Source organism: Aythya ferina, assembly GCF_964211825.1.
Source record: "Aythya ferina genome assembly, chromosome: 13".
Lineage (NCBI taxonomy): Eukaryota > Metazoa > Chordata > Aves > Anseriformes > Anatidae > Aythya > Aythya ferina.
Window position 1 is genome coordinate 9,779,207 of NC_140311.1, and position 23,708 is coordinate 9,802,914.

Consider the following 23,708-nt stretch of genomic DNA (forward strand, 5'->3'; position numbering starts at 1 on the left):
GGGGCGGGGGCGCGCACGGCGCTGCACGCGCTCGGAGCGGGACGCGGCCCCTTTAAGAGGCAGCGCGGGCACCCCCCCCTCCCCTCCCCTCCCCTCCCTCCCGTCCCCACCGCGCCTGCGCGGCGCCCGGCCCTCACTGCGCCTGCGCGGCGGCCGCCGGCGGCTCGCTCGGCTCCTTTGTCCCCTCGCTCGCCTCTCAACCCAGCCTGATGCCCGCCGCGCTGATTGGCGGCGCGCGCGGCGGGCCGCCGCCGCCTCGCGGCCAATCGGCGCCGCGCAGAGGGCCGCACGCCCGCCTCGGCCCGCCCCGCCGCGGCCGGCCGGTGAGTGACGGGGGAGGCGGCCAATAGGAGCGCGGGGCAGCGCGGCGGGGCGGCCAATGGGCGGGCGGGCGGCGGGAGCGGCGGGGTAGGTTGCGCCAGTTCCGGCCGCGCGCGCGTTCGGCTCCGGGCTGCAGCGGGCCCAGCAGGCCGCGAGCCGCCCCGGCGCCGCCAGGTGAGGCCGCGGCCGCCTCAGGGCCGCCTCGGGGCCGCCCCGCGCCTCAGCGGGCCCCGCCCCGCCGCCACGCGCGGCCCCTGAGGCGGGCGGAGGGGGTGTGGGGGGAGCGGGGGGGGTCCCGGTGAGGCCGGGCCCGTGCCCCCCCCCCCCCCTCTCCTCCCCGTGCTGAGCCTCGCGTTGTGCCCCCGCAGGTGGGGAAGATGCAGGGCAACAAGGGCTTCGGCATGGAGAAGCAGAACCACGCGCCGCGGAAGCAGCACCAGCACCCGCCGCACCCGCCGCCCGCCGGGCCCGCCAACGGGCAGCAGGCCAACAGCCAGAGTGAGTGCGGCTGCGGGGCGCGGCCCGCGGGGCGCTGCTCAGGGCGCTGCTCGGCTCCGTAACGGACGCGGGTCGCGGCTCTGCTGCTCGGGGGGCAGGAGGAGGGATTGCCGTCTGAAGGCTCCTGGGGCTGCGGCTGATCCAACCGGATGGTTCGCAGCCGGGGAGTCAGGGCGCTGCCGCTCCCGCCTCCAGACAGAGGGAAAGTTCTCTGCTTATGTTAAAAATCTCTCTTGTTTTATTTTCTTTTGTTTTCGAAGTCTCGCTGCCGATTTCTCAAAACAAAAGAGGATAAAAGTCGCATGTGCGCTTTGCTGGCTCTCTCGAAGGCTTTTTCCTGAGCTAAATGCACTTCTGGCTGTGTTCCTTATGCATGGCTCCTCTGTGGTTTTCGCTCTCGGCTGCATGTTTAAGTGCGCCCACATGCAGATGCTTGGCTAGTGTAAAATTCACGGGCATTTTCATTAAGCGATCCTGCTAAACAGGTTCGTGGGAGATCACAGAAAAGGGTGGCCGACGAGTTTGTTTCCAGTCAGGTTGGGAACAATACAGCACAAGAGCAGCATTGTTGTGTTCTCCGAGGGATCAGCTCGGGATCAGCTAGGAGTGACAGCCTGTAGCTCAGACTCCTTTGAGGGGATCTGCTTAAGGTGGAGCAGGGATGCTGGTTAACGCTGCCCTAAGTCCCGCTTAGGCTATTTGCAGGCCTTGCAATTGACCCCCGAATACTTGTGGTAACAGCCTGGAGTCGTTTGCAAGACAAACGCTTCACCCAAGTGACTGAGCGGTGTGCACGATTTTTTTTTAAGAGTTAGCTGTGGAGGTGTGCTTGTACTCACGAAAGGCTTGTCCTTAACAGTTGCCTCTGCATGAATAGCTCTTCCTGGTTAGAACCCTGCTTTGTAGTCTGAATCGAACCACTTGAGTTTACTGCAGACACGTGGCCCTGAGGTGGATCCTGTGCAAAGCAGATCAGATAGGAATGGATCTGCTGCTTGGGTCAAATAGAAGAGAGGAAAAACTGCAAAGGGAACAAAAGACAGAAGCAAAACAAAACAAAAAAAGCGGAATTGCTTTTTACAGCTTGCTGTGCAGGGAGGTTTTGGGTCCCTTTAAGAAAAGGGGACGAAGGGAGGTAAAGAGGTCATAAAGCCGTCCGCCTGTAGCAGGGCTTCCGGATCGTGCTGGGCTTCAGCTAAACTGTGGGCTCAAGTGAATTGTGCACATGGGGGATTGAGGGGGTTGCTGTAACAAGTCCCATTTGTTAGTGTAGATGTAGCATTACTTACTGAATATAGATTTTTTTAAAAAAATTTTTGAGGTCTTACCTATGTGGCTATTCTTAGTTTTTTTTTCTATTTTTGCCATTCCAGTCTTCTCTTCAATTTGGAACCCAAGACTCCAGAACCCAAATCCCATCTCATAGAATACCAGCCAATTAAAATGTTACCTGTCTGGGCAAAATTAACTCTTTTTTGCATATTTTTTTTAAAAAACTTTTTTTTTCTTCCCCTCAGTAAAAATCTGATTGCTGGCCAAGCTGCAGCTTTCCTGTCCTTATTCAGGTTGTAATAGCAAAACTTTATATTGTGACCACAGATTTTATTGTGGGTCGGTTATCTTGAGCAGTTACCCAAAAGCTGAAGCCCGAGTGACCATTCTGAAGGAAAATCCCCTGGTTGCTGTAGAGATGGCTGGGGAGGTTTGAGGTCTAAGCGAAGGGGTGGTATTACCTGTATTGTCCTGTGTCTCTGCGTTCACTGTGATGAAACCTAATAGAATTTATCCCCCCAACTGTAGAGCAGCTGTGTACCTTATTCCCCTCAGATGAAGGCCTGACTATTGACCTGAAGAATTTCCGGAAACCCGGTGAAAAGACCTTCACTCAGAGAAGCCGCCTGTTTGTGGGGAATCTGCCCCCAGACATTACAGAGGAAGAGATGAGAAAGTTGTTTGAGAAGTATGGCAAGGCAGGGGAAGTCTTCATACACAAGGACAAAGGCTTTGGCTTTATCAGGCTGGTGAGTGACTTGCTACTTTAGGCATGTTTTTGTGGCAGTGACCTATGCTAGAGGAGTGCTGCTAACTGGAAGTCGTAAATGTTCAGGTATCTTCAGATAATTAAGCCCACTGTTGATTTTAAGTGACCTGGATTACAGTCACGGATCAGCTTCTACAAGCGATTTGTCTAGAGCCTGGTATAGGAAGGAATGTCAATTGGGGCAGCGTGTGGCAGGGTTTATGAGATACCTGGTAAAGGCATTCTGGAATCAGCTGAGAGAAAAGAGAAGGAAAACACACACCTGATGCTGTTACAGACCAGGTAGACATCTCCTGGGAGGGTGTGAACGAGACATTTCTGTGACCCTAGGTAATCCCTTGGTATTGCTGGGGTGATGAGTGCTCTTGTGGCAGGGGAGAAGCTCCAAGTGATCACACTGAGGTGTGGTTACTGACATGGTGCCGTGGTTCTCAGACGTTATTGGCTCAGGTGCTACATCTCTGAAAGCCCCAATAACAGTGGCTGGAGCATGAGGTTTTTAATGCATTTATTTTTTAAAAAGAAAAAAGAGCAAATCGTTCTGTAGCCTTAATATACTGATATATCTGATAGATAATGATCATTGTTTGCTTAGTTTTCACTGGCTGTCGGATTAGGCTTATGTCCGATACATTTCTTTTTCCTCCTCCAAACTTTCTACGTGTGTATTCAGGTAAAGTCATTGGTAATGGAGAACAGCTGTGGTTGGTCAGGGCATTTTTTAACACTCTGTGGGAGGTTTATCTGTTCCTCTCTGTGAAGTACTTGTTCAGGGGAAATAACGCTTGTGACTCTGTTGTGTACGTAGCTGATTCCATGCTGCATTGAGAGTTTTAATGATGACTTTTTTTATCTTCAGGAAACTCGCACTCTGGCAGAGATTGCAAAGGTGGAATTAGACAACATGCCTCTCCGTGGGAAGCAGCTAAGAGTGCGTTTTGCATGCCACAGCGCATCGCTGACAGTCAGGAACCTGCCTCAGTTTGTGTCCAATGAGCTCCTGGAGGAAGCCTTCTCAGTGTTTGGCCAGGTGGAAAGGGCTGTGGTTATTGTGGATGACAGAGGACGATCCTCTGGAAAAGGCATTGTGGAGTTCTCAGGGAAGCCTGCTGCTAGGAAAGCCCTGGATAGATGTAGTGATGGGTCTTTCCTGCTGACTACGTAAGTGCGGAGGGCGAGAATTGCTGTGCTGTTGTGTGCAGGCTGGTGGGTGGCGTTGGCTTGTGAGCGACGTTTCTTGGTGTAGCAGGGCAGGAGGCGTTTTGCCTGGGGAGAACCGAGCTTCCTTTCCAACAGGAGTGAGGCTTAGAGCGAGTCTGCTGAAACTCAAAGCTTCCTCTTGGGAAGCTGCAGGTGGGGTCAGTGTAAGGCTGTCCAGTAAACTCTTTCTCACTAAAGCTGCCTTAGGGCAATTAAAGCAGCTTCTAAGAAACAGGAGCTGTATCGGAGACCCATCCATTGGCTGGAAACAAAGCTCGAGTGCGTTAATTGTGCACGCTGAGTCTAGGGATGGAGCCACACTTGGTGGGGTGTGCTGCTGGGTGCAGTGCTGATCCACCCTCTGGGGCATGAGGTGTTTGGGAAGCGGATCAGATGCACTGGGTTGTTTGGGATTTTCTCCCTCAGAAGCTTGTTCTCCCTTTGCTTGGATATCGTAAGGCAACAAAGTGTATTCCTGGATAATTATGTGAACATGCTCAAGCAAATGATTAATTCTAAATAGCTTCCACAGAGCATGGCTTGTTGCTTTAATAGCTAGGGGAACCATTTAGGGTCTGTTTTGAGTGAAAAATACTAAAGTATATTTTGTATGCATGCTCTTAGAATTTAGAAATTAGCAATATAACCCCGATTTCAGGAAGTGTTTTATTATTAAAGTAATTTTTTTAAGCTTTGTGCTTCTCACCCTGCCCTTTTTGGGGAGAGGCTGCATATGGCATGGCAGTACACAGCACGTTCAGGTTCAAAAAGCAGCTTTCTCTTTTTTTTCATTGCTATTTTCCTGCCTGAGAGACTTTGGGAGTAGCCAGCAATGTGTAGTGCTCTGCAGTAGGGTTGCTGGTAGGGAGCTTTTGGGCTATTTTAGTTTCTTGGGATTATTTACTTTTTGCCCTTTTGCTGACTCAGAACCATACAGCCTGAAAGAATCATGAAAACAACATTTGAAAAGTGGGCATGCAAAGCTAAGCACTACCAGTGTATAACTGAGAGCACCTGGGGGCAACATTCACTCTTTCTCTGGCTGTCTGCACATCAGCTTTTGACATCTGGGACAGCAAAACAGTGTGGTGCTTACTTCTACTCGAGGTTTAGTTTCGATTGAAGCTGTTCTGCTTTGTCCTAGTTTGTGACAGTAGCGGATGGATAAACTGCTTGGAATAGACTGGGTCACGTTGGAAAATGAGACGATTAGTAACACACAAAAGTGAAAAGCTGTGTTGTGGACCCTCAGCCTCTCACGTCCTGCCTTCCTGTTGGAGTTTGGGCACTGCTTGCTCCTTGGCATGGCATGCTTGTCACTTCCCCAGCTATGGCAAATGGATTAAGGAGCTAAAGCTGAATTGTGACGCTGCTTTGCGCTGAGGGTGTGAGCAGTGTCAGTGCTGTGCTGGGGACTTGTTGCAGAGATGGGGACACTTCTGCTAAGTAGTTCTCTTTTACACACAGAAGCCCACGTGCTCAGCGTCTGTGTTGCAAAGTGTGCCAGAGGATTATTTGGGAAATTGAGGCAGGGCCCACCAGGAACTTGCAGAGCACCGCTGTCTGGCAGTAACGGGAAGCGGTGGTCTCACCAAGAGAATACAAGTGATGCAGCCAGGGATCTCCAGTGAAGAGCAGTGTTACTCCTCGCTTTAGACTGTTGTAAAAAGAGCTTGTGCAGCCTGTGGTTGCTCATGAAGCAAGGGAGGAAAGGGGTGAAAAAAACAGACTCTGGTACTACTGTGCTGTGCCTACTCCAGGAAGTCAAGTTTCCAAAGAAGCTGTTAATTTAAACAAGCAACTGAAAGCATTCTTCTTTGAGTACAGTTTTGGTTTGGATTCGACAAGATTTTCAATTAACAGTTCAGCTCCTAGCTTCAGTTCCTAAAGGGGGGTGGAAAAAAAAACGCTGTGAAAAGTAATTACTGTTTTCACTTTGCTTCAGAACCCTGGCTGCACTCAATTTCTTTGAGCAGTGCTAAAAGCAATATTTCATAGGTTCAGACATAGCACACAGGCTTTCCTACACTGCAAGCTCATTCCTGAATTATCCTCAAAGCACCTCATTTTTTCTTCACAGATTCCCTCGGCCTGTCACTGTGGAGCCTATGGATCAGTATGATGATGAAGAGGGACTACCAGAGAAACTGGTCATCAAAAACCAGCAATATCACAAGTATGTGGCTGCCATAAGACACAAGATGAGAGTGCCTGGGGGCTCTGGGGTATCGGCTAGTGCCTGAGCCTTAGGAGGGTGGCTCTTCAGGGCTTCTAGAGGTCCTCCTTTTTTCTGAATACGTGACCTGACTCCAGAAAAAGAATGGCTTACGCTGTTCCCTTGAAATTGGTTAGCTGAAAGAAAGCAGTGGGTTTGGATCCACTCTTCTGGGTAAGGCTGGCAGGCTCCACATATTTTGTTGTGTTTGTCTGCTTCCATTGTTGGGATAAAAATTGGTGTCAGTTTGAGATAATGTGTGCTTTCCCCTTGCTGGGATGAGAAGCTGAAACAAAAGATGTAAATTCTGTGCTCGAGGTGTGTGGAGGAAAGAGACGAGCTCACAGTGAAAACGGTCCGAATGATGTGAACAGCAGTGAGGCATCGTAGAGCTATCCAGGTGTAAGGCCATGGTATTTGAGGACTTCCCCCAGTAAACAGCTGCCATGTGATTAGAGCACTGGGTATTAGTACAGCGTGTGAGCTCATGAATGTTGAATGAAGCAGGGAGGATGAGAGCTTCAGGAGCCCGGGGGCTGTGTTAGGAGCAGTCACATGCTCCGGTTGCGGGGGCTGCAGAGACCAGTGAGGTAAGCGTGCGTGTTTGGGCTGGGTATGTTTCTGGAGTGAACTTGTTCATGAGTTGTGCAGCGGGAGCTGTTTCTGTTGAGAGTATTTCTACATGTCTTTTGCCCAGTATCTTGGTGTGTTAGGAGCGCAGTGTTGTTGCTGGGTGTGAGTGAGGACAGGACACAGTTTTTTGTCTAAGTTTCTCCTTTCAGTAGAATGCATCCTGAGGAACAGACAAAGCAGTATCTCAGGCACAGCTATTTGTGCAAAAAAGCGTACACGGTGATTTATCTATTACAGTGAGATGCGTTTCTAACTGTCAGAAGGCTCTGCCATTGCATTTACACACATACTGTATTTTTCTTAGATCCTCTTTGCTGTGTTGAAGCATTCACTACGTCTTCCTTGCTTGACAGGGAGCGTGAGCAGCCTCCTCGATTCGCACAGCCTGGCAGCTTTGAGTATGAATATGCCATGCGCTGGAAGGCTCTAATAGAAATGGAGAAGCAGCAGCAAGAACAGGTAGACCGCAACATCAAGGAAGCTCGAGAGAAGCTGGAAATGGAAATGGAAGCAGCTCGCCATGAGCACCAAGTTATGCTCATGCGGCAAGGTACCAACCAAGGATAATCAGAACAGGGCCCTTCAGCACCCGGGGTGGGTAGCTCAGACTGGCCAGAGCCCACTGAGGTTGGGCTACGGCAAAGCTGCTTGACTTTTAACCGACTGTGACAGCAACAAACAAACAGATGTTGCTGTATTGCTGGAAGTTCCATTGTCTTACTCTCCTTTGTGCTGTGGTTCTAATTCAGGAACTGATGGGAGGTGGTAGAGGAGACAAGGTTGATTTTATTTTATTTTTTTAACTGTTATGTTATATAGATTTAATGAGACGCCAGGAAGAACTGAGGAGGATGGAAGAATTACATAACCAAGAAGTACAAAAACGTAAACAGTTGGAAATCAGGTAAGGTGGCAGGTTCTGAAACTGTGAATCCGTAACGTTATGGAACAAAGCACTTCTTCAGTTCACTTATTGTTCAGGGTGACAATTTAATTGCTACCTAAAGAGTAGCTGTTGTTTTGGGCGTTTTTGTTCATAGGGAGAGTGTACGCTTGGTTTAAGATGGAGTTAGGAGTTTCTTCTGCTGACATTGAAGGACACTTGACTAGCATTTGTTTTTTTACGGTTCTGTGTCTCAGTTTAGCTCCTTGACTGAGGCAGATACAAAGGTCAGAATCTGTGCAGCAGCTTTAGTGCTGCAGGTTGAGAAACCCCATTCTAGCTTCTCCTTTGAGAGGTAACTTAGTCTCAGAGATTTCTCTCTCCCTTCCAGCTCTTCCTTGTCTCAGGGTCATTGTGAGAAACTCCAGGAAGATCTCCAGATTACTTCTGTAATACAAGGGACTTGAGAACTGTCTGGCTTCTATGCATTATACACAGTGTAACGTAGTCAGCGTGTACTTGAGAGCGGCTGTGTATGTGGGTGTGCTCAGGCTGAGTTCTATAATGAACTCCTTAAAATTCAGTGTTGAAAATGTCCTGCTCGTAGATGTTTGCTTTCATCATGAGGTGCCTGATATTTCACAACCTCAGCAGAATAATGCTTTCCAAGTTGTAGGTTTCCAAAACAAGAGCCCACTAGGCAGCACTACAACGCCCTGATGCAAGTGATCACTTTGTGTTGTGCTGAGCATCCTTGCCACTTCTTTGCAGGCAAGAGGAAGAACGCAGGCGCCGTGAGGAGGAAATGAGAAGGCAACAAGAAGAGATGATGAGACGCCAGCAGGAAGGCTTCAAGGGGAACTTCACTGATGCGGTATGAATATTCCTACCTTTCCATTGCATCTGGAGATGGATTTTAGATTTTTTTCTCTTCCCTAGCACAGGGCTTCCAGTGGATGCTTAATGTGTTTGTTGAGGGACTCTACATACGTGTTCAATGCATTCTACAGCCAGTTATAGACTCCTGTCTGTCTTTATAACATTTTGTCTGGAAAATATAAATTAACAGGTACTGTCCCACTGCTGTCCTCAGTGGCTGTCTGGCTGTTCAGAAGAACATATGCTAACTAATTATATTCTAAGAGTAGTAACAAAGACGTACTCTTCTGAAATCCTATTGCAGAGCCCTGTTGTGGTCGTGTATCCAGCTATATCCCTAGCCTGCAGTCGTTCTTAGTCTTCCTCAGGTGGAATGATCCCAGCTCGAGACCCTGCTGCAGGCACAATAATTTGCTTATACTTGAAAGTCTGTGTTGGTCAAGCATTTCTTTGGAATGTAAAATGTGTGATGGCCTGCTTTTTAATAGCAGTAATGCTAGCTCTGTAATGAGCTGTTTGCAGTTCATTTTCAGTCCCGGCAATTTTCTGTTGTGAACCAGCTCTCATGCTATGGAGATGCTATAATAATGTCAGTGCAACTGGGTGACAATTGCTTATGCATTTTAGCAAAAAAAAATTGGCTGCTAAGCAAAACAGCTAACTGTAAAGACAAAAGATCAAAACTGTGACTGACCTCTAAATGCAAATATTGCCTAGCAGAACTCCCGAGTTCTCTAAGTAATAGTGCCTTCATCTGATAAATAATGGCACTGAGACTACAGGTGAAGTCAAGTGACATCTGTTCAGTTCCCATCCTGGAAAAGCAGTATCCTCACTGGTGAGGAGGTGCTTCCAGTTTTTCAGCAAGGGAGATCTGTGGTGTGTGCCTGACGTTCACTAGCTGGAAGTCTGGAAATGATCCAGTGCTGCATGTTTGTTGTGTAAGCTTGCATTCCTTTCAGCAGGAAAAGCTACTTAGCTACACTGAGGAAGTAATAAAAACTAATTTTTTCCAATGTGTTACTGCTGCTCAGCAGATCTTTCCATCCAGGTATTGGATAACTTTATGCTGCTCTTTGGTAAAATCTGCACACACAGCTTTGTGGCTTGGTGCTGTACCAGGATTGCTTTGCTGTTGAATATTGTCTTGCAGAATGAGACGCTTTAAATAAGAGCTGTTTGTTCAGCAGTTAATAGCAGTAGCTCAGATCTGCTTTTGAAATTTACCCAGTAATTCTATCCGGTAATAAAACCCCAGATCTCAATGAATTTGTGTAATTACATTATAAAATACTTGGATCTTTATCATTTGAAATGAGCATCTCTTTTCCAGAGGGAGCCACCAGACATGCGAATGGGGCAGATGGGTATGGGAGGTAAGAATTTTTTGTAGTCTTCTTAATTCCTGTGCATGTTTGTGTCCTCTGCAAAATCCATGTGTTTTGTTTTGTGTTTTTTTTTTTTGAGCTGTTGTATTTTATCAGCTCCTTATTTAGAAACCGTCGTAGTAACTTTCTCCCATTTCAGTGACAGGAAGCTGTCGTATGACAGGAAACGTATGGGTATGAGGCAGTGCTGTACGTACGTGAAAGTTCAGTAAGCAGAAGGTGGTTGAAATTGCTGTTAGAGCCATAATGTGGTTAAGAAGTTTGTAGTGATACGGAAGCTGGTACAACATGTGGTACTAGGCCTTGATTCCAGGAAGAAATCTCAATTACTAGATTTCCATATTTTGGCTACATGACCTAGAGTTTGAGGCCACATGCACAACAGTGATTGAAAAGACCATCAGGCTTAGTGCTTAACAAAGACAGTGAGCGTTAGAACCTGCTGAGGTTTCAGATAATAGTGGAATGTGAGATCAGTTTGTCTTGACCTGATAGTGCACTGGTGGTTAATAGATTAGAACTCTGTCCTAGGATATAATCCTGCAGGGAGCTTATGTGGTGTTTTGTGGTTGTTCTGGTTCATGGTTTTTCTGGTTCTTTTCCAGGTACCATTGGCATGAACAATAGAGGAGCTATGGGTGGTACCAACGTCCCAGCTGCTGCACCTCCTGCAGCTGGTCCTGGAGCTATGATACCTGACGGAGCCATGGGAATGGTAATGTATCTCCGTCTGCTTTTCCTGCACACCTTTCAAATGTAGATTGTGGTGTTTCCCTTGTTAAGGAGGACACTGCTAAAGTTGAGTCTTGTTTGTCACCCTAGACCTGCTGTGAAGTTAATCTTGCCTCGATGTTAGTTGGTATTTTTGAAATTGAGCCAAGTCTAATACTTCTTTCTTTACTTTGAAGATGCTAAAACCTTTATTAGAAGGATCTTAGCAATCAACCAATACTACATGGTGTTTTTTAAATGGCATATTGGGAAGCGCTTTGAGTGAGAGTATCTGGAGATGTACGTTCTTGCTGGCATAAAGCCAAGCTTTCAGGAATGTCCTGTCCATCACTAGTTTTTTAAAACAATACTCTTCTACGCTAAAAGGAATATGGTAATAAGTATGCAAAAATGAGTTCAGCTGATTTGCTTAGGAAGTAAATAACAAAGAATCTGTGAAGTTTATGCTTGCTTATTTGCCTTTTTTAATTTTTACATTTAATTGAATTTTAAACAGTAGCTTTTGTCTGCAAAGGGTCTCTGTGACTCTTCTTGTAGGGCAAAGGAAGTTTAAATGCTTGATTGGCAAAACTCAAGGCTGACATTCCATCTACAAAGCTGTATGACCAGACAGTTCCTCAGCTTTACACCCTATCCATCCACAGTCATCCCCACCCTGATGGACCTTAGACAGCTCAAAACCTTTTTAGGCATCCTCATCATTGAATATATGTCCCCAAAGAATTCTAAAGAGAAAGCCCTAAGGAAAATTCTAAATACAAATCTAATTTTCAAATACAAGTAATGGAAATCTAGAAGTTCTGTTTATTAGAAATCCTTCTTAAAAGATTTTAAAAGTTGGCTTGTTTTTTTTGTTTGTTTGTTTTGCTTAGAAAACACAGAACTTGTCTCTATTTCCATAATAGTGTGAGATGAGAAATTAATTTCTTCATATATTTAATTCCAGTACTGGTAGTGAACTGAAATAGGTTGCTATAAAACATTTAGTAGCTGTACAGACTTTATTCAACATGCTGTGACCAGCTTGCAAAAAGCCCATTTATTAAACTTCCATGGGATTGGAAGGAAAAAATGCTTTTAAGAATACTCTCTAACTTAAAGGTTATTGAGCTACTAGTGGGATAAATTGAAAAACAAGGGTGTTTAGACAGGAATTATGGTTGCTGCGTTAGTGATTTGGTTGGTGAATGGTAGTGGCGTGTTTTAGCTTGTTATAAATGTGAAATGGAGTGCTACTTCATACTGCTGGAGGAGTTGTTGAAGGTGTCACATCTAATGTGGAAACCGCGAGCTCAGGGTCTGCATGTACTTACTGTGGTGAGAGGTAACTTGTCAACATGAAAGAACTGAATTGCTTGCTGTTTGTTACGGTTTTTATGAAAGTAATGGAAGGAATAGGAAATCAATATCGCTGTGAAAGTTGGTGACTGCCGCTTGTAACTTTCAGTTTGGGAGTTTCCTTAGTTTGCAAGTAAAATTAAGTCTAGTAAAGCAAATGTTGTGGGTGTGGGGATGATCTGGTAGCTGAACTCAGGAGAGGGATGCCTCTAAAGAATTCAAGCTTTGGTTATGCACAGTTACAGCTTCACTGCAGAGCTTTACAATAGATGATGGCTTCTTTGCTTGTTGATCCTGTCTGTCAGAGGATGCAACCTCATACAGGATCAGCTGCAGAAACAGCAGCAGTCATATTCAATTTTGTCCTGAAAGTTCTTCTTCAGCAGTTCCTAGTACTTGGTGTAATGAGCAATTTTCCTGCAAACCTTCCTAATTCTTAATCTAGCATGACTGCTTCATGGAAGTCTTCTTGTCATAAGGAACAGTTTTATTTGGCTGTGAGCTTTTTTACCTGACTGGTAGGGACAGTAGAGCAGCTGTGGTTCAAGGAACGTGTACTACGCAAGGAAATTTATGGGGGAGAAGGTGAAGAGAGGAATGGAAAGGGGAAGGAGTTCAGATCAGGATAATGAAGTAATACCACTTAGACCAAAAAGCAGTAAGCTGCTTCTTTAATGGACAGATACATGCGTAGAGTTATTTTGGAAAATCTTTATCCTGGCTAGATTGCTTAATTTGTGGTACTAGTTCAGTGTGTTCCAGCTCTTTATTCATGTACGTAGCACTTGCTTTGCATGTTTGCTCCAGTTGGTTAGTGACTGCAGTGACCTTCCCTAATGTGATGTAATGTGTCCTACAGGGGAAGTTCACAATTGCTTAGAGTCCTTCATCTATTGGGAAGGGAAAAAGACGGAAGGAGTGCTGTATTATGCTGTAAATAGTATGTAGTAATGTAAACGTGTGGATGAAGAATGAATGGAACCCATGAGTCTGATGTTGAGGGGGAAGGAAGATGCGGTGGCTGCACAGTATTTTGTGGAAGCACATGTCTGCCACGTATCTGCCTCATAGCTGACTCAGCTTTGAGCAGGAGGTTGGATGAGGGATCTCCTAAGGTACCTTCCAAGCTGAATTACCCTTTCATCTCGTCTCCGTGCTGGAAGGAAGAGGCTGTGCAATAGCACTGCTCTAGCTGGGAGATGGGAGAGCCAAAGGAATGGAAGTGACAGGATATGACCAAGGCACAAGACGAGTATTTCAGACTTAGCTTGGAATTGTAGCGTTGCATACACCTGGATTGTGACACTGCTGTGTTATGAGTATGCTGCTCCTCGTTTACATTCAGTTTGGGTGGGGGAATATGGTGGAAACGTGAAATTCCTTTCCCAGACTGCATTTCTCATGTGCTCCACAGCAAGGTGCTACTGTGGAGATGACATAAGCTGTTTTCCAGTTTGCTTGACTCCAAGCTATGTGGGGAAAGAGGCTTTATCCTACAATGCTTAACTGTAACCACAGTCCTATCAGCCTGGTTTTGGGGCTTTGGGGTTGGTTTTGGTAGGGTGGGGGGTTTATAGCAAGGTGAGCTGTAATTGTGGGATCCTGACAGGATTCGAATCTACTCAAATGGCTTTTAACTGCTGTTTGTTCTTTGTTTTTCCTTCTGCCTCTTCTGCACTCGTCTTCATTACAAGACTCCACCGCCGCCTGCAGATCGCTTCGGCCAGGGCAGCGCGATGGAAGGACTCGGAGCGATGGGTGGGAACCCACCTGCCTTCAACAGAGGAAATCCAGGGGGGGAATTTGGCCCCAACAAGCGTCGCAGATACTAACAGGATTAAGCTGCCCCCTGCACATGCCCCAAAGAGAAAAGGAATCTTGGCAGGCCACACAGGGTTCTTCTCAGGGGGTGGATGTTCAAATTAGTTCGTTAGGGCCTGCTTTGGTTAAGCCACTCTAGGAAAAGGGGAGTGCAGTCTGACTGGTAAAGGTTTTAGAAAATTTCATGTGGTGCATTCCTATAATTTCAATGTGAAAATGAATTCTGGGAGGCTGCCGTGGTTGTTCAGTAACGGTAAAATCTGGCAAGGACCTCAATGCCTTGACCATTCCAGGTTTCCTATTTGCAGCCGGAGCCCTGAGACTAAACAAGATAAAATTGTCTTGGCATTTTTTTAATTTTAGTGTAGCGTACCTTGCTTAAGAGCACAGGGAAGAAGTCTCTGGAGAACTAGGGCAGCATCTGGGTACTTTGCAGCTCCCATGATTCTGTAAATTTACATAGCTCCAAATGATCCATCATGTAGTGAATTGGGGAGATTTTATGTTCATTTTTTTCTTTTTTTTTTTTTTTTATCCTAACTTGTAGTTACTCTTTTTATCTGGACCATCTGTTTCTTTAAAGTAGTTGACCGTCATGTGCAGCCGGAATGGCTGGAAGGCTCTTGTTCGGATGAATTTTTTGATAATGTGTTGTATCGCTGTTTATTTTTACTGGTAGTAAAGTACAATCTATTGGACAAAGATACTGTATCTCATGCTGAAGATTTAACTGAAACAAATGTTTGTATAATCTTAACCTTGCCTGTCTTTTGTGTAGAAGTACTACAAGATTTTTCATTTAGTGTAAACTGTTTGAACACAAGCTGTAATTGTCCCACTAACAAGTTTGAGTTTGTCTGAGGAATGTTACAGGAATGCATTATTATTAAAGTGGATTTTAAGCCTTTTTTATCTGGTGTGCTGTCTCTTCTGTTTTTTTTACTAAAATGTGTACCTACGTATTGAAGTAAATCAAGCATCAGATTCTGGAGTCAAAGTTGTTCTTGCGTAGCTCTGTAAAGAGGGTGTTAACCCCTGGGAATTTTCTAACAGTTCTTGTCACAGAATGAGTTTTGTATGGCTTTTGGAATAAGAACCTTAACTTCAGCATTTAAGAGTAAAATAAGGGAAGTCCTGATGCACCTAGGTTATGTCTACATTGCAGGCGCAGAGAAGCGAAGTGGAAGACTTGTCTGTGAGTCACTGGGAGCACGGAGTTCAATCTGTGTCTGATCTGCCTGGTACAAAGCTGTCTGTCTCTGCTCCGCGTTGCAGTTGCCTCTGAGTAGGATGCAGACCTTCCTGTGGGGCTCTGAACTCCGCTGGGGCAGGAAGCTGAGGGACTGTAAGTGTCAGGATTAATTGTTATTGTCACCACTATGTAATACCTGAGGGAATCTGTAAGGACAGGAGTCCTCTGACTTACACTCTTGTATTGAAGCTTGAGGTGAGACTGGGAAGGAGGGAGCAGAAAGGGGGAGCTTAGGAAGAGACTTCAGGAGGGAGAAAGTTACCGTGTAGGAGCATAGGGAGCTGCCTTATAAACCTGAGAAATAATAGGGAAGATGAAAACATTTTCAGGTGCCTGATGTTACTGGAGCTTTTAAAAATTATGAATTGGCCTGTGGGTACCCTGTTAAAAGAGATGAAGTAGTCATTCTGGAGGCTTTTACTGGTTTACAGCTGTTCATTGAATATTTATAATTAGCTTGTAATGGCATGATTGGTAAGTTGTATTGGAGAGAGACTGCAGCTGCTGGTCTTGTTTCTTTTGCTTGTTTTATTTCTGTTTGGCATCATCTGTTTGAGTAGCTGGCAGTATTTAGTGGTGATTATCAGAGGGATTGCAACACCTGTAGGTACAGTGTGAGGAGCTTGATGTTTTTCACCTGTCAATTTGCTAAGGTAACTACACGCTGCAAAATGCCGAGTGAGGTGGCTAGAATGCTGATCAGCCCTTCTGTTGCCTTGTGAAGGGGATGTGGCTGTTCCTGGGGCTTTTACCTGGAACGTGACTGGCAGATGTTCCCTACCAGGACTGATGAGCAGTCTTACTGTTACCTTACTGTGCCTTTGGGACGCTCCCTCCCTCGGTGCAGCCTGCCTGCGCTGCTCTACCTGCTCGGGGTGGCTGTGCCTCTAGGCTGCGGCGCCCCCAAAAGGAAAACCTGTATAACCCCACGCTGCTAATTCTGGCTGCAGGCTTTCACGAGGGTGCCAGCTGAAGACAAGGAAACTGCGTGTTCGGAGAGGACTTCTGGACTGGCTCCTTGCTGAAAGGCTTTGCAGGATTGCTGTGACTGGATTACACACACAAAACCTCCTCGCTCCATGGAGAAGTGCTGTGCCTCCCCTGCGTGAGGAGCCCATCAGCACCCTCCTGCACAGGTAGGTGTTCTTGCGGTGAAGTCACCTTCTTCCTCAAGCTGCTCTTGCTCCTCTTTAATTGTTCACAGACCTGCATGTCCTTGGCACGCCGCTTCCTTGAGAGGTGACATTTGCTTTCATGCTCAGTGCTCGGGGTCTGGAAGCCCAGCTCTGTGCTGGCCTCGTCTGCAGCTGCGCCCCGTGCTCCTTGGTCCAAGGTTCAAGGTGATAACAGGGCTTTCCTTCTACAAGAAACGACTGTGGGTTTTGAGAGCGATTGGGTCCATTTTTTCTATCTCCTTTTTGTTCTCTGTTATACCAAATCGACTGCACATGAAGCAAAGAGGCTTTATTTGTAATTCCCAGCTGGCTGTTCCTTGCACGCCGTTCCAAAGGTGCTGCCCACGGCCAGCCCACACGACAGGGACTTGTGCTTTACTTGGAGCTCTGCCCTGGGGCAGGGCCGGACCCAGCCACGTGGGGCCATGGCTGCTGGCAGCCACAGCTCCCAGCCAGGCGCTGGGTGATCGGTGTGCTGCCCCACACCACGTCCTTCCTATTACAAGTACCTCATCTCCTCCTTTCTCTCATTTAGAAAGTGCCAGCCCTAGCACAGGGCTTGTCCCTGTTGCGCCCTGGCTGTGCTGTGCCTGTCCCCAGGGCTGCCACCCTGACCTCAAACCCGCTGGGAGCTGCGGGCACGGCGATTTTTGTGTCGCTGCGCCCGTGTGGCTCCCTGGCCACCTCGCTCGGCTTCCTGCAGGCACACTGGGGCTGGCCCTGCAACCCTTGTCCTCCACCCCGCCGACCTGCTGGTCCTTCCAAATGGGTGCCTCAGCACCCTCCGCATCGCCTCGGCGTTTCCTCTGCAAAGTAACCCGAACTCCAAACCCTCCCTGGCACGAGGATGGCAACAGCTGCGGCCTTGCTGACGGCTTGCAGAAAGGACGAGGAGACCTGAAACCCTAGAGCACCACGCAGACCCGGCACAGGGCTCTGACGGACTCCCCGGGACCTGTGATCCCTCCTGCTTTTCCAACCACCCTTCACACTGCTGCCTGTTCCCGTGCCTTGGGGCATGCTTTTCTTTAAGGGGTGGCATCAGCTCGAAGCCAGGCTGCTGGCACTCCTGCAAAGCTTTCCTGGGGATATTGCACCGCAGGCAGGGCAGGCTTTGGGGCTGCTGTACCCTTGTGTTGAGGGTTTGCTCTGAGAGGAGCAGCAGTGGCATCCGGGCTGCCTCGCAGGGCAGCTGCTGCCCACGGGACCTGCCCTTCGTGGGCTTCTCTCAGACCCAGTTCCGCAGCAGAAGTGCTCGCTGGCTGCAGTGTGCCCCCACAGGTCGGAGAAACACCCAGGAAACATCTGCCTCTGCAAACGGGAACAATAAAAAGAAACTTTTGTTTTAGATATTTGTAGGAACTACGTAAAATCTTTGATCTCGAGAGGGCTTCTCGTCTGTAGGAAGAAAAACCCGAGGTGCTGGGATGGGAGCGGGGAGCTTCAGCAAACCCCTCCTGCTCACTGGAAGCCCTCGTATCATTTTGCACACTTCTGTGGTGATGGTGGAAGCAGGGAAAGCTGCCGGGGACAGATTTCATCCCTGGGCTGCACAAGGCCCTGGTGGGGGTCAAGGATGTCTGGGCACATTCCCTGCTCTGGTCCTCTGGTGCCATGTGCACATTTTGCCCTGGGACCCTGCGAAGTCTCTTCCTTCCCTTTGCAGTAAACTTTCAGCCCCTTCTCTGGGTGATAAATAAATCGAGAGCTCTCCCAGCAGCTGCTCAGGAGCTGTGGCTCCACGGATCCGAGCACAAGCACCGTGGTGCTGCAGATGCCCCGGGATGCAGGCGCTGGCAGCCCTCTGCCCACCCCAGGGCACCCTGCAGCGTGCGTCCCCTCCACCAGGCGCCTGCGTGTGCCGGAGCAGGGGGCAGGACAGAAATATGCCTCTGGAGATAACGCGGGTCCTGCCAGCTGCCATGTCCATCTTTGGCCAGCTCTCCGGTTACCAGCCGCCTCCTCCAGCTGCCCCCAAAGGCAGGCAAAGTCACCTCGCGGCGCCTGTGCTGGGAACCGCAGGGAAACAGAGGGGATGAGATTGACGGGGTTTTTGTTGGAGTGAAGGACGCCGCGTGTCCGCCTGAGCCATGGCCTTGCTGTGCTACAACAAGGGCTGCGGGCAGAGGTTTGATCCCGAGCACAACGCCGAGGGTAAGCGGGTTCCTGCCCCCCGATGATCTCCTGGTCTGCGGCCTCGGCTGCCAGCAGGCAGCTCGGGAGCAGCTGGGGGGTGCACGGCCAGGATTGCCCTTCCCGAAAGGCTCCGAATGCTTTTCCCTCTTCAGATGCCTGCCTGTACCACCCGGGTGTCCCCATCTTCCACGATGCCCTGAAGGTAAGAGGGGCTGCAGCTGTGGGGTGGGACTGTGTGCCCGGTGGGGACATCCACCCCGACCGTCTCGTCCTCTCCCGGTGCCCAGGGCTGGTCCTGCTGCAAGAAGCGCACGACGGACTTCTCCGAGTTCCTCTCCATTCAGGTGAGCGACACACCAAAGCGGCTGGGACCCCGTGCAGCTCATGCCCCCAGCACCATGAGGTGTCTGAGCAGCCCGGGGAGGTGGGGAGGCTCTTTGCTGTCCCTCTGCTGCCAGGCTGGGGTGGGACAGAGCTGAGGCTTTCCTGACACGGCCCCGGTGGGGCTGCACGTGGGAATCCCTGTGGACACGGCCCCTGTGCTGCTGTAGGGTGGGAGCCCGGCCCTGCAGGACGCAGAGCCACCGGGTCACAGGGCTGGAGCAGCCTCCAGGTTAGAAAGGGCAAAGCAGGCATCGGGCTCGTCTCTGCTGCTCAGGGATGCACAAAGGGGTTCCACAGCAAGGAGAAGCCCCCTGAGCCTCTCCAAGAGGAGAGCTCGGACAAGGCGAAGGCCAAGACAGTGGCGGAATTCATCATCCAAGGACCAAAATCAGCTGAGATGATGCAGCGGGAAAGACCAAGGTGAGAGAGGCTCAGCTGGTGGCATCGCCTGGCCACGCTGCTGCTTGTGCATGAGCCTTGCCCTGCCTGCCTCCTGGGAAGGAGCCGCGACACTTAAATGGCAAAAAAAAAAAAATAGAAAAACAACACTCGGCCTTTGTTGCTGTTGTTTTCCAGCTCTGATGAGCCACGACAACTGCTGCCAATTAAAGTATCCAGGTCTCTGGAGCAGGCGCTGGAGAAACTGAGCCTGTCCCCCCACGACAAGGTGCCCGAGGGCGGCCCCACAGGTACTTCTCAGTCTGCAGCTGGCAGCGGGGCCTGGCCTGGCCTGGCGAGCCCGGAGCAGGGGCTGTGGGAGGGCTGGGGACAGGCGGGGTGTGTGTCCCCGAGCAGAGCTGTGCTGTCCTTGCAGGGGAGGCGGCAGCGCAGGTGAGAGCTGGCACCACCTGCAAGAACGCAGCCTGCAAGGCGGTGAGTACCCCGCGTCCCCACACCCTCTGCACTGCTCTGCCGTTCACTTGGGTAAAATGGGCACGGAATGGAATAATTCCTGCCTGCTCCTCCCTCCTGCAGTGCAGCGCGCTTTCTGCCTCGCCCCAAGGCTGCCATGCTGTGCTGGGATAGGGGCTCGGCGGGGCGGTGCTGGGGGCACGCAGCGGTGTCCTGCCATGGCTGGGTGCTGCCAACAGGGAGCAGGGCCTGCGGCTGTCCCCAAAAAGTCCTCTCCAATGCTGAGGGAAGGGTGACAACGGGCTGTGACTGTGATGGGAACAGGCCCTGATGTACGGGTGCCTGGCCATGCCGTGCTGGAGGCACAGCCAAGCCTTCCCTCTGCTTCTTGCCCCACAGGTCTACCGGGGTGCAGAGAGCAACGCAGAGGTTTGTACCTTCCACCCTGGCGTTCCTGTCTTCCACGAGGGGTAAGGAACCTCCCTTTACTGACCTCGCTGCGGGCTGGAAGCGGTCCCGTGGGGTCCTGCCCTTGCTGGGGTCCTGCTGCCTGCTCAGGAAGCCCCACACCCCGCAGGATGAAATACTGGAGCTGCTGCGGGGTCAGGACCACCGACTTCAGCGCCTTCCTGGAGCAGCCGGGCTGCAGCACGGGGCGGCACTGCTGGACGGGGAAGGCGGTAAGGGAGCTCCCGGGGAGGTGATTGAGCAAAGTGCCTCCAGGAAAACCTTTACTGGCACCCGGGGCTGCTCTTTCCCTTGCTCTGCATTAACGCGGATTTCCATATTTAATTCTGCTAATTTTCATAATTGCTCGCAGATGATTGCATCAGGGTTTGAACGCTGAATCCTCACCCATCTGTTGTTTTAAAACTCTGCCTCTGCGTTCACAGAACCTGGCAGCTCTCATGCCTGTGGCACGGGTGCAATGGGAAGCTGAAGGAGGGCTGCCTCTGCCTTCTGCTCCAGGAGCTTGGTGTGGCTGGTGCTGCAGGCTGCCGCACAGGAACAGGCAGTTGAGCACAGGAAAAGCCCTGCAAAAATCCCCCAAAAGTTTTGGCGGATGTCTGCAAATGACTTGAGGTTGTTTTCATGAAGCTTTCTCTCTGCAGCTGCTTCTCAGGAGGGACCTCATCCGCACTGGCTGTTGTGGCAGGGCCACGAGGGGAAGATGCCAATTCATGATTGTGTGCATGAGAGAGTTTCTCTTAGCTGGCAGCAGGCTGGAGCTGGGAAAGTTACAAGAAAACAGCCCAGGATATCTCTGAAAGTGCATCGTGTTCTTCTGAGTCAGCACTGCCAGACTGCCTGAGCAGCCCTCTCGGAGCTCAGGATGTTCTTTGTCCTGGGCTGAAAACACGCAGGGGGTGTAAGGGAGGCTGCTTTGAGAGGGCATCTTCTGCTGTCCCTGCAGAGTGAATGAAATTTGATGTGATGCAAAGGCTTTGTGCCTACTCCTGGTGTGAGCTTGGGCACAGCAGAGTGACCCTAGAACAAGGAGATGTCTGCTCTTAACACATCCTGGAGCACAGCACAGATGTCCTGTGCTGCATGGGGCAGTCGGGCAGGGGCTGCCCACCTTCACACAAACCACCTCCCCTCCAAAACAAGATGCAGGGTTTGCTCTCGCTCCACTAACGCTGTCCTCAGCTGGCTCTCTGCAAAGGACAGACACACAAAGAGCACCCTCTGGCACAAACGTCAAACGTCCCCTCTGCTGTCTTGGGGGATGCCACACCATGACGGGTTTTTCTCCCTGGCAGGACAAGAAGGCGGTGTCATGCCGACAGGACTGGCACCAAACCAGCAGCCAAGTGGTGGTGACAATCTATGCCAAGAACCCCCTGCCCGCCCTCAGCAGCGTGAAGGCCAACCGCACCGTGGTGAGTGGGGCTGGCAAGCTGGCTGGGGCTTTCATGGCACCCCACGTCAATGAGCCACAAGCCGGCCGGGTTCCCGGTGCTCTTCAACACCCATTTGGGGTTGGCGCTTCCTGAGCTGAGAGCCTGGTGGCTTTGCGGCTGCAGCTGCCCAGCCACGCTGGCTCAGTGGCTTTCGGCCTCAGCATGGGGCTTTGTTGGCCTCCAGACCGTCAGCTGGTGGCAGAGGTGGAGCTGCAGCATGGGGAAGGGGTGAGAGGCAGCTGCTGAGGGATCGGCAGTTACACTGCAGCTGGGACGTGGGATGCGGTACAGGGCAGGAAGGCAGCTGCGCTGTCCAGGGAACAGCGCTGGAAGTGCTGTGCCGCCCCACTAAGATAATTTTCTGTTGATCTTTCAGCTTGAGGTTCACGTCATCTTTGAAGGGAATAAGATTTTCCAGGCAGAACTCGATCTCTGGGGGGTAAGATCCTGTTTACTTTGATTTCCCTGTTCCAGAAATCTGTGTGGGAATGAGCTGCAACACTGTAGAGCAGCCCAAGCTGCTAGAGAAGTATTTTCAGCCCCAAGTACAGGCTCCCAGTAAGGAAAATTACTCCCTTTATAGTCTCAGACTTCTGAAAAAGCAGCAAAGCGGTAGCTGTTACAAGTTCTGCACAGTCCTTCCTGTGCATGCAGCACGAGGGAGTCTTTAATTGCATTATCACGCAAAAACAGTGTGGCCCACGGGACTCTGCTGTTTCCCGAGAACAGGCTGGTGTATCTGTGGAACAAACAGCCATTTCACAGTCCCTCTCTCGGTGTTATTCACTGCCAGCTCCTGAGGACCTGCAGAGAACACAGCTCCATCGCAGCTGTCACAGCAGAGGGGACTGGTTTATCTTTAGAGCTCCTGTTTTCCATAGCAGCAAATGCTGATGGGGAAATGATGTTTTTCTCTATTGATCCAGTATGGGTAGCACCCCCTGTGAGCCATGCCTGGACTCTGTCCTGGCAGCTCTGTTCTACCTGAAGCACCCTGGCTGCTCTCTTTTAAATATTGCCACAATGCTGGCTTGTTGTTGGGGCTGCCTGGGAGCCAGGTCACCCAGATGCTAGCATTTATACCCATCTCTACTGGCTACGTAGGAAATATCACAGGGGTTGTGAGGAGGGCCTTGGTGGTGGCTGTGCCGATCCTTGACTGAGAGCAGAGCTGGGTGTCGCTGCTGGCTCTGCTGGCCTTCTGGATTTGGCTCTCCCTGAACCTGGCTCAGTCCCCGCGCTTTTGGAAGCAGTGCAAGGGGCAAGACTTGCTGTCCAATTCCTCAGCCACTTGCCAGCTGCAGAGGAGCAGCGAGGCTCAGCAATTTGCATGCGTCCTTCTTGGCTTTATTCCCCTTGTGTGCTGCCTGTGCCCGCCTGCAGCAGAGCGTGCTGCTGGCTGTGGAGGTGCCCGTGCCTTGTAGCTGTGTGGAGAGGGCTGTAATGGAGCCCAGTGCCAGCACCAACGTGCTGTTGAGGTGTAACACCAAGCTCAGCTGGACACCGGGACTCATCCTGCTCTGCCCTGAGGAGGGGAGGACTCTTGTCTTTTCTCCTCCATCACGGCTCTACTGATTGTGGGAAGGATGAGCACGTGCTGCCGGCCCTCTCCTGCTCATTTTGACGTGCCCTGCCCTCTCCCCAGGTCATCGAAACGGAGAAGAGCTTTGTGAGCATGGTCCCTACCAAGGTGGAGATCACACTCTGCAAAGCCAGCCCAGGACCCTGGGCCAGGCTGGAGCACCCCCAGAGCAGGGCGTGCTCCCAGGGGGAGCCGGAGAAGGCGGCTGCCAGTGCGGAGGAGCTGGAGGAGGACTCTGACGACAGCCTGAGCTGGTCAGAGGAGGACGACGAGGAGCTGGAGGCACGGCGCCGCTCAAGGGCTTTGACAGCAGCCCTGGAGGAGCAGCCCCGACCCAGAGCACCGTGTAACCCCCCTCAGCTCACAGGGGGCGAGCAATAAAAACACAACACGCCACAGCTCCGTGTACAAGGCTGAGACGGGCTCAGAGACAGGCAGACTGCTTTTAACCTTTTAACTTGACTTTGAATCTTT

General features: G+C 50.2%; 2 protein-coding genes and 1 long non-coding RNA gene across 6 annotated transcripts; 2 read left to right on the forward strand and 1 right to left on the reverse strand.

Annotated features, from left to right (window-relative positions):
- Positions 1–177: 177 nt before the first annotated feature.
- On the forward strand, positions 178–14,859 carry NONO (non-POU domain containing octamer binding). Of its 4 annotated transcripts, none has more exons than XM_084534526.1 (11): positions 178–323; positions 690–819; positions 2,620–2,840; positions 3,720–4,021; positions 6,141–6,236; positions 7,262–7,458; positions 7,728–7,812; positions 8,563–8,665; positions 10,004–10,046; positions 10,664–10,773; positions 13,823–14,859. In XM_084534526.1, the coding sequence occupies exons 1-11, from the start codon at positions 210–212 to the stop codon at positions 13,958–13,960; spliced, it is 1,539 nt and encodes a 512-aa protein (XP_084390652.1). In that variant the 5' UTR covers positions 178–209; the 3' UTR covers positions 13,961–14,859. The 4 variants fall into 4 exon arrangements, with proteins under 4 accessions (XP_084390652.1, XP_084390653.1, XP_084390654.1 ...); XM_084534527.1 differs by having other exon boundaries at positions 179–323; positions 2,647–2,840; XM_084534528.1 differs by lacking the exon at positions 178–323 and adding an exon at positions 407–495.
- A 763-nt stretch (positions 14,860–15,622) lies between these two features.
- LOC311443992 lies at positions 15,623–20,369 on the reverse strand. Its single transcript, XR_014697609.1, has 3 exons — positions 20,242–20,369; positions 17,506–17,687; positions 15,623–16,561 (listed from the first exon to the last, which is right to left on the reverse strand). It is a non-coding gene; the product is annotated as an uncharacterized lncRNA (long non-coding RNA).
- ITGB1BP2 (integrin subunit beta 1 binding protein 2) lies at positions 18,253–23,691 on the forward strand. Its single transcript, XM_084534702.1, has 11 exons — positions 18,253–18,530; positions 18,665–18,714; positions 18,800–18,856; positions 19,171–19,316; positions 19,473–19,585; positions 19,711–19,769; positions 20,148–20,218; positions 20,326–20,428; positions 21,512–21,631; positions 22,029–22,091; positions 23,298–23,691. Exons 1-11 carry the CDS (start codon positions 18,467–18,469, stop codon positions 23,613–23,615), a joined length of 1,164 nt encoding a protein of 387 aa, XP_084390828.1. The 5' UTR covers positions 18,253–18,466; the 3' UTR covers positions 23,616–23,691.
- Positions 23,692–23,708: the final 17 nt, after the last annotated feature.